Below are 10,147 nucleotides of genomic sequence, written 5' to 3'. Positions count from 1 at the left end.
GCCAGGGACAAACATGGCGGCTCTGGTGGCTGTACGTCATCATTGGTCATGTGACTGGAGGAACGCTAAGTGACGTCAGAATCTGCGCCGCGTCTGCGGCCTGGAGCTGCTCCGGACATGGAGGAGAAGGTGCTAAAATATGAGGCGTTCGTGACGGATACTCTGCAACGGGACCTGAGGTGCGCACCACGTGACTGCATAGGCGGACATTTGACCTGCCGCACACGTGACCAACAGGGATCAGGGGGTTATTGGGATGTGAGACTCCTCCCTGCATATAGGCCACGCCCACAAGGAGCAGGAGCCCCAGTATAGCCCAGAGCCCTCTGTCTGTATGTAGTTGTAGTATGACCAAAAAGCCACCATGAGTCTTCCTTCCTATAGAGTGTGACCAGATGCCCCATACAGTATAACCAGAGAAAGCCCCCCGTATCCAGTGTCACCAGAGACAGCCCCCCATATCCAGTGTGACCAGAGAAAAAACCCAGTATCCAGTGTGACCAGAGACAGCCCCCCGTATCCAGTGTGACCAGAGACAGCCCCCCGTATCCAGTGTGACCAGAGACAGCCCCCCGTATCCAGTGTGACCAGAGACAGCCCCCCGTATCCAGTGTGACCAGAGACAGCCCCCCGTATCCAGTGTGACCAGAGAAAAAACCCCGTATCCAGTGTGACCAGAGACAGCCCCCGGTATCCAATGTGACCAGAGACAGCCCCCGGTATCCAATGTGACCAGAGACAGCCCCCGGTATCCAGTGTGACCAGAGACAGCCCCCGGTATCCAATGTGACCAGAGACAGCCCCCGGTATCCAATGTGACCAGAGAAAGCCCCCCCCCCCCTTATCCAGTGTGACCAGAGACAGCCCCCCGTATCCAGTGTGATCAGAGAAAGACTCCCATATCCAGTGTGACCAGAGAAAGCCCCCCGTATCCAGTGTGACCAGAGACAGCCCCCCATATCCAGTGTAACATAGTAACATAGTTAGTAAGGCCGAAAAAAGACATTTGTCCATCCAGTTCAGCCTATATTCCATCATAATAAATACCCAGATCTACGTCCTTCTACAGAACCTAATAATTGTATGATACAATATTGTTCTGCTCCAGGAAGACATCCAGGCCTCTCTTGAACCCCTCGACTGAGTTCGCCATCACCACCTCCTCAGGCAAGCAATTCCAGATTCTCACTGCCCTAACAGTAAAGAATCCTCTTCTATGTTGGTGGAAAAACCTTCTCTCCTCCAGACGCAAAGAATGCCCCCTTGTGCCCGTCACCTTCCTTGGTATAAACAGATCCTCAGCGAGATATTTGTATTGTCCCCTTATATACTTATACATGGTTATTAGATCGCCCCTCAGTCGTCTTTTTTCTAGACTAAATAATCCTAATTTCGACCAGAGAGTCCTAATGTGTGACCAGAGACAGCCCCCCGTATCCAGTGTGACCAGAGACAGCCCCCCCTATCCAGTGTGATCAGAGAAAGCCCCCTCGTTTGCAGTGTGATCAGTGTGTCCCCTGTATGCAGTGTGATCAGAAAGCCCCCATATGCAGTGTGAACGGATGCTCTTCGTATGCAGTGTGCGCGGATGCTCTTCGTATGCAGTGTGCGCGGATACTCTTCGTATGCAGTGTGAGTGGATACTCCCCGTATGCAGTGTGAGTGGATACTCACTGTATGCCGTGTGAGCGGATACTCCCCGTATGGCGTGTGAGCGGATACTCTTCGTATGCAGTGTGAGCGGATACTTCTCGTATGCAGTGTGAGCGGATACTCCCTGTATGCATTGTGAGCGGATACTCCTCGTATGCAGCGTGAGCGGATACTCTCCTGTATGCAGTGTGAGTGGATACTCCCCGTATGCAGTGTGAGCGGATACTCACCGTATGCCGTGTGAGTGGATACTCCCCGTATGCAGTGTGAGTGGATACTCCCCGTATGCAGTGTGAGCGGATACTCCCCGTATGCAGTGTGCGCGGATGCTCTTCGTATGCAGTGTGCGCGGATGCTCTTCGTATGCAGTGTGCGCGGATACTCTTCGTATGCAGTGTGAGCAGATACTCCCCGTATGCAGTGTGAGTGGATACTCACTGTATGCCGTGTGAGCGGATACTCCCCGTATGCCGTGTGAGCGGATACTCTTCGTATGCAGTGTGAGCAGATACTCCTCGTATGCAGTGTGAGCGGATACTCCCTGTTTGCATTGTGAGTGGATACTCCTCGTATGCAGTGTGAGCGGATATTCCTCGTATGCAGTGTGAGCGGATACTCTTCGTATGCAGTGTGAGCGGATACTCCCCTATATGCAGTGTGAGCGGATACTCCTCGTATGCAGTGTGAGCGGATACTCCCCGTATGCCGTGTGAGCGGATACTCCTCGTATGCAGTGTGAGCGGATACTCCCCGTATGCAGTGTGAGCGGATTCTCCCCGTATGCAGTGTAAGCGGATACTCCCCTGTATGGCGTGTGAGTGGATACTCCCCGTATGCAGTGTGAGCGGATACTCCCCTATATGCAGTGTGAGCGGATACTCCTCGTATGCAGTGTGAGCGGATACTCCTCATATGCAGTGTGAGCGGATACTCCCCGTATGCCGTGTGAGCGGATACTCCTCGTATGCAGTGTGAGCGGATACTCCCCGTATGCAGTGTGAGCGGATACTCCCAGTATGCAGTGTGAGCGGATACTCCCCGTATGCCGTGTGAGCGGATACTCCCCGTATGCCGTGTGAGCGGATACTCCCCGTATGCCGTGTGAGCGGATACTCCCCGTATGCCGTGTGAGCGGATACTCCCCGTATGCCGTGTGAGCGGATACTCACCGTATGTCGTGTGAGCGGATACTCCTCGTATGCAGTGTGAGCGGATACTCCCCGTATGCCGTGTGAGCGGATACTCCTCGTATGCAGTGTGAGCGGATACTCCCCGTATGCAGTGTGAGCGGATTCTCCCAGTATGCAGTGTGAGCGGATACTCCCCGTATGCAGTGTGAGCGGATACTCGTATGCAGTGTAAGCGGATACTCCCCTGTATGTCGTGTGAGTGGATACTCCCCGTATGCAGTGTGAGCGGATACTCCTCGTATGCAGTGTGAGCGGATACTCCCCTGCATGCAGTGTGAGCGGATACTCCTTGCATGCAGTGTGAGCGGATACTCCCCGTATGCAGTGTGAGCGGATACTCCCCGTATGCAGTGTGAGCGGATACTCGTATGCAGTGTAAGCAGATACTCCCCTGTATGTCGTGTGAGTGGATACTCCCCGTATGCAGTGTGAGTGGATACTCCCCGTATGCAGTGTGAGCGGATACTCCTCGTATGCAGTGTGAGCGGATACTCCCCTGCATGCAGTGTGAGCGGATACTCCCCGTATGCAGTGTGAGCGGATACTCCCCGTATGCAGTGTGAGCGGATACTCCCCGTATGCAGTGTGAGCGGATACTCGTATGCAGTGTAAGCAAATACTCCCCGTATGCCGTGTGAGCGGATACTCCTTGTATGCAGTGTGAGCGGATACTCCTCGTATGCAGTGTGAACGGATACTCGTATGCAGTGTGAGTGGATACTCCCCGTATGCAGTGTGAGCGGATACTCGTATGCAGTGTAAGCGGATATTCCCCTGTATGCAGTGCGAGTGGATACTCCCCGTATGCAGTGTGAGCGGATACTCCTCGTATGCAGTGTGAGCGGATACTTACTCCCCTGCATGCAGTGTGAGCGGATACTCCCCGTATGCAGTGTGAGCGGATACTCCCCGTATGCAGTGTGAGCGGATACTCCTCGTATGCAGTGTGAGCGGATACTCCCCTGCATGCAGTGTGAGCGGATACTCCCCATATGCAGTGTGAGCGGATACTCCCCGTATGCAGTGTGAGCGGATACTCGTATGCAGTGTAAGCAAATACTCCCCGTATGCCGTGTGAGAGGATACTCCTTGTATGCAGTGTGAGCGGATACTCCTCGTATGCAGTGTGAACGGATACTCGTATGCAGTGTGAGTGGATACTCCCCGTATGCAGTGAGTGGATACTCCCCGTATGCAGTGTGAGCGGATACTCCTCGTATGCAGTGTGAGCGGATACTCCCCTGCATGCAGTGTGAGCGGATACTCCCCGTATGCAGTGTGAGCGGATACTCCCCGTATGCAGTGTGAGCGGATACTCGGATGCAGTGTAAGCAGATACTCCCCTGTATGGCGTGTGAGCGGATACTCCCCTGTATGCAGTGTGAGCGGATACTCCCCTATATGCAGTGTGAGCGGATACTCCTCGTATGCAGTGTGAGCGGATACTCACCGTATGCCGTGTGAGCGGATACTCCTCGTATGCAGTGAGAGGATACTCCCCGTATGCCGTGTGAGCGGATACTCCCCGTATGCCGTGTGAGCGGATACTCCCCGTATGCAGTGTGAGCGGATACTCCCCGTATGCAGTGTGAGCGGATACTCCCCGTATGCAGTGTGAGCGGATACTCCCCGTATGCAGTGTGAGCGGATACTCCCCGTATGCAGTGTGAGCGGATACTCCCCGTATGCAGTGTGAGCAGATACTCTTCGTATGCAGTGTGAGCGGATACTTCCCATATGCAGTGTGAGCGGATACTCCTTGTATGCAGTGTGAGCGGATACTCCCCGTATGCAGTGTGTGTATACTCTTCGTATGCAGTGTGAGCGGATACTCCCCGTGTGCAGTGTGAGCGGATACTCCCTGTATGCAGTGTGTGTGGATACTCCCCGTATGCAGTGTGAGCGGATACTCCCCGTGTGCAGTGTGAGCGGATACTCCCCGTGTGCAATGTGAGCGGATACTCCCCGTATGCAGTGTGTGTGGATACTCTTCGTATGCAGTGTCTGCATTGCTCTCGTGTACGTTGTCAGAGTTCCCCCATATACAGTGCCGGATTGCAGCTTCCTGTGCTCACATTCTTTCCTTCGCGTCTCACAGGAGAGTGCTGGAGAATCGTGACAGTGTGTATGAGAAGATCAGCCAGTACCTGCAGCTGAAGAACGTCATCGAGAAGCTGAAGGTGCGGGATTAACCCTGTACAGTCTGTGTAGCTGCACCCTGCACTGCATATGTCTGGTTTCTGTAGTTCAGTAGCGCTCATACCGTCCTCGTTGGCGCCTCCTTGTGGCAGGAACCATAACTTATTTCTGCATGTGGCATTCCTGAGCCAGATGTGGAGATGAGACCTTGTGCTCCTGAGACCCCTTTATGTTCTTGCAGGAGTTGGAGTCAGGACCCCTCCAGACACAGGTCGACCTGGGCTGCAATTTCTACGTGAATGCTGAGGTGTGAGTGCCCAGTACTACTCTTCCCAATCTCCTCCCTCCTGAACGTCCTGCAACATCCCCATGTCCCGAGGGTTCGCCTCTTGTCTGATACTTTCTCCATGTTCTTTCCTCCGCAGCCCGGATTCCTCCAAGATATTTGTGGCTTTAGGCTTTGGCTTTTTTGCTGAGCTGACTCTGGAGGAAGCGCTCAGGTTCATCGAGAAGAAAAATAAAATGCTGACGGAGTAAGGGATTCTCCCATTTATCAGTATAAGCTGCCATCATGTAGCCATAATCCACCGTCCATCTCTCTGGCGTCTTATCTCATTTTCTGGCTGATCCAACTTGGTCTAGTTTAGTCTTGCCTGAGGTAGTCTAATAAAGACGTATGTAGACTACTCTTGACTAATCTAATCCAAACAGACAAGGAAGCATAGGCCAAAAAAGTCAAATGAATCAATATATTTTCTTTTTGCATGCCCAGCAATTCGAGGTGTCTATAGCATAATTCAGCATCAGTGAGTGGATTTACTCCATTGCCTGTATATAAAGGTCTATGCACTAATCTGAACCAGTACTATAATGAATATTCTGCTTTGAGCTTACCAGCTAGGTTTAGGCTAGCTGTCTCTCACTTCAGATACTTTTGTCTTCAGTTGAATCTTGTGTAAGGGCTCCTCCACAGTATTATGGGAACTTTAGTTTAAAGATAGGCTTTGTATGATGACACTGGTCTATTTAGATATGGGTGTGCTACCTCTCTAGGCAGTATCTTTTTTGTATTTGTATCTCCACTTTTATTGTTCGATTTTTAGATTAATCGTTAATAAAGATGATTTATTTTACTTTTTTAGCCTATGCTTCCTTGTCTGTTTGGATTATTTTATAGCTTGGGAAGTGCCAATTATCTAAGCCACTCGTTTGTAGGTTTATCTTGATTAATCTAGTAATATATAGGCTAGCCTGATCTAGACATACAGGTGCTTCTCACAAAATTAGAATATCATGAAAAAGTTAATTTAATTCAGTTCTTCAAGACAAAAAGTGAAACTCATATATTATATAGAGTCATTACAAACAGAGTGATCTATTTTTGATGATATTCTAATTTTGCCTGTATCTGGGGTAGTCTTATTTCTCATCTGAGCTGGCTTTGTCCAAGTTAGATGCTTCTAGGCTAGTCTCATCTGATCTAAAATATCTGTGCACGTTCTGTGTACTCTAGATGTATCTACGCCAGGGGTGTCAAACTGCATTCCTCGAGGGCCGCAAACCATGCGTGTTTTCAAGATTTCCTTAGCTTTGCACAAGGTGCTGTAATCATGATGTGTGTAGGTGATTAAATTATCACCTGTGCAGTACAAGGAAACCCTAAAAACATGACCTGTCTGCAGCCCTTGAGGAATGCAGTTTGACACCTCTGATCTACGCCATCCCAGGTTTAAACACATCTAGACTAGTCTTGTCTAATCTAGACAAGACAAACCTAAGTATTTCTAAAATGGGCAAAACTTGCACAGATACATTTAGATTAGAAAAGAATAGCCCACTGAACCAAGACTAGATACATTTAGATTAGTCAAAATTAGACTAAATACACGTAGATAAGGCAAGACTAGCCAGGACACATCTAGATAGTCTTGTCTCATCTAGATGTGTCCAGGTTAGTCTTGTGTAGTCTAGTTGTGTCAGGCTAGTTTAGTGTAATCTAGATGTGTTCTGGCTAGTCTCATCTAGATGTGTACTGCATAGTCTTTTCTAATGTAGATGTGTTCAGGTTAGTCTTGTCTCATCTTGATACGTCCTGGCTAGTCTTGTCTAATCTAGATGTGACCTGGCGAGTAGGGCTAGTTTTGTTCAATCTAGATGTGTCCACACTAGTCTTGTCTAATCTAGATGTGTCTTGGATAGTTTTGCCTCATCTGATCTAGATATGTCTGGGCTAGTCTTGTCTCATCTAGATAAGTCCTTGCTAGTCTTGTCTCATCTCATCTAGATGTGTATTGGGCAGTCTTGTTTAATCTAGATGAGTTCAGGTTAGTCTGGTCTAATCTAGATGTGTCCATGCTAGTTTTGTCTCATCTAGATGTGTTCACACTAGTCTTGTCTCATCTAGATGTGCCTGGGCAAGTCTTCTCTCATCTAGATGTTTCCAGGCTAATTTTGTCTCATCTAGATGTGTCTGCGCTAGTCTTGTCTAATCAAGATGTCTCCAGGCTAGTCTTGTCTATATTGAGGTTTCTGGGTTAGTCTTGTCCAGATTTGTCTTGTGCAATCCAGATTTGCCTAGGCTGTAGATTGTTCTTGTATATCTAATACTATACGAGTCAAGGTTAAAAAATAATCCAGATTACAAGAGACAAGAACTATCTAGATTAGACAACACTGACTAGGCAAAATCTGGATACATCTGGTTAGTCTTGACTAGATTTGTGTTACTATCGTGAATTAATGCGCCTTGTGTTTCACATGTGAACAGAATTGTTTTTTTTTTCTAGAATTAGTGAAACTCTAACCAAAGACGCTGCAAATATAAAGGCCCATATCAGACTGGTCTTGGAGGTGAGACCCCTGGGGTGTTAGCACTGGACTGTAGATATGGATATGTGAATTGACACATTGCATCCTTATATGGCCACCCGGTGCCAACCCCGTCATTAGGAATTACCTACTGCATGAGGAGCATATCCTAAATATCCACACTATGCCTATACATCGCTTGTCTATAGGACCATCACGTAATTCCTTTCCACAAACCCCTACAGACTTTTCAATCTCATCAGACTGATGGGTTTTTGCTTTCTTCAAGGGTCTACGGGAACTACAGGATCTGCCCAATGAGCCAGTAACTCAGGGATAGTCGTCTGCAGGACTCTGCATACACCCAGAATGATGGAGCTGTGACAGAGGAGGCAAAGGAGCAAGACCACATATATGTACAATAACAGGACAGGCGAAGCTCAAGTGTTATTGTCCACGTCCACTATAAAAGGGTTCTTATAAAATAATTGTATAATAAACTTTTTTTTTTGTACAGATTTTCATTTGATATTAGTTATCCTGCACTGATCCTGAGTTACATCCTGTATTATACCCCAGAGCTGCATTCACTATTCTGCTGGTGCCGTCACTGTGTACATACATTACATTACTGATCCTGAGTTACATCCTGTATTATACCCCAGAGCTGCACTCACTATTCTGCTGGTGCAGTCACTGTGTACATACATTACATTACGGATCCTGAGTTACATCCTGTATTATACTCCAAAGCTCCACTCACTATTCTGCTGGTGCAGTTACTGTGTACATACATTACATTACTGATCCTGAGTTACATCCAGTATTATACCACAGAGCTGCATTCACTATTCTGCTGGTGCAGTCACTGTGTACATACATTACATTACTGATCCTGTACTGACCCTGAGTTACATCCTGTATTATACCCCAGAGCTGCACTCACTATTCTGCTGGTACAGTCACTGTGTACATACATTACTGATCCTGAGTTACATCCTGTATTATACCCCAGAGCTGCACTCACTATTCTGCTGGTGCAGTCACTGTGTACATACATTACATTTCTGATCCTGAGTTACATCCTATATTATACCCCAGAGCTGCACTCACTATTCTGCTGGTGCAGTCACTGTGTACATACATTACTGATCCTGAGTTACATCCTGTATTATACCCCAGAGCTGCACTCACTATTCTGCTGGTGCAGTCACTGTGTACATACATTACTGATCCTGAGTTACATCCTGTATTATACCCCAGAGCTGCACTCACTATTCTGCTGGTGCAGTCACTGTGTACATACATTACATTTCTGATCCTGAGTTACATCCTATATTATACCCCAGAGCTGCACTCACTATTCTGCTGGTGCAGTCACTGTGTACATACATTACTGATCCTGAGTTACATCCTGTATTATACCCCAGAGCTGCACTCACTATTCTGCTGGTGCAGTCACTGTGTACATACATTACATTACTGATCCTGTACTGATCCTGAGTTAGATCCTGTATTATACTCCAGAGCTGCACTCACTATTCTGCTGGTGCAGTCACTGTGTACATACATTACATTACTGATCCTGAGTTACATCCTGTATTATACTCCAGAGCTGCATTCGCTATTCTGCTGGTGCAGTCACAGTGTACATACATTACATTACTGATCCTGTCCTGTTCCTGAGTTACATCCTGTATTATACTCCAGAGCTGCACTCACTATTCTGCTGGTGCAGTCACTGTGCACATATATTACATTACTGATCCTGAGTTACCTCCTGTATTATATCCCAGAGCTGCATTCATTATTCTGCTGGTTCAGTCACTGTGTACATATATTACATTACTGATCCTGTCCTGTTCCTGAGTTAGATCCTGTATTATACTCCAGAGCTACACTCACTATTCTGCTGGTGCAGTCACTGTGTACATACATTACTGATCCTGAGTTACATCCTGTATTATAACCCAGAGCTGCACTCACTATTCTGCTGGTGTAGTCACTGTGTACATACATTACTGATCCTGAGTTACATCCTGTATTATAACCCAGAGCTGCACTCACTGTTCTGCTGGTGCAGTCACTGTGTACATACATTACTGATCCTGAGTTACATTCTGTATTATACTCCAGAGCTGCACTCACTATTCTGCTGGTGCAGTCACTGTGTACATACATTACATTACTGATCCTGAGTTACATTATGTATTATACTCCAGAGCTGCACTCACTATTCTGCTGGTGCAGTCACTGTGTACATACATTACATTACTGATCCCGAGTTACATCCTATATTATACCCCAGAGCTGCACTCACTATTCTGCTGGTGCAGTCACTGTGTACATACATTACA

At 47.6% G+C, this 10,147-nt stretch overlaps 1 protein-coding gene across 1 annotated transcript; it reads left to right on the top strand.

The window, feature by feature from the left end:
• Window positions 1-25: 25 nt before the first annotated feature.
• Window positions 26-8,309, top strand: UXT (ubiquitously expressed prefoldin like chaperone). Its single transcript, XM_069747823.1, has 6 exons — window positions 26-179; window positions 4,942-5,023; window positions 5,224-5,291; window positions 5,408-5,515; window positions 7,769-7,832; window positions 8,080-8,309. Exons 1-6 carry the CDS (start codon window positions 118-120, stop codon window positions 8,128-8,130), a joined length of 435 nt encoding a protein of 144 aa, XP_069603924.1. The 5' UTR covers window positions 26-117; the 3' UTR covers window positions 8,131-8,309.
• Window positions 8,310-10,147: the final 1,838 nt, after the last annotated feature.

The sequence above is a fragment of the Ranitomeya imitator genome, chromosome 2 (assembly GCF_032444005.1).
Source record: "Ranitomeya imitator isolate aRanImi1 chromosome 2, aRanImi1.pri, whole genome shotgun sequence".
In the NCBI taxonomy this organism is placed as follows: Eukaryota; Metazoa; Chordata; class Amphibia; order Anura; family Dendrobatidae; genus Ranitomeya; species Ranitomeya imitator.
Note: the sequence above shows the minus strand (reverse complement) of the source record. Positions and strands in the feature narration are given on the sequence as shown.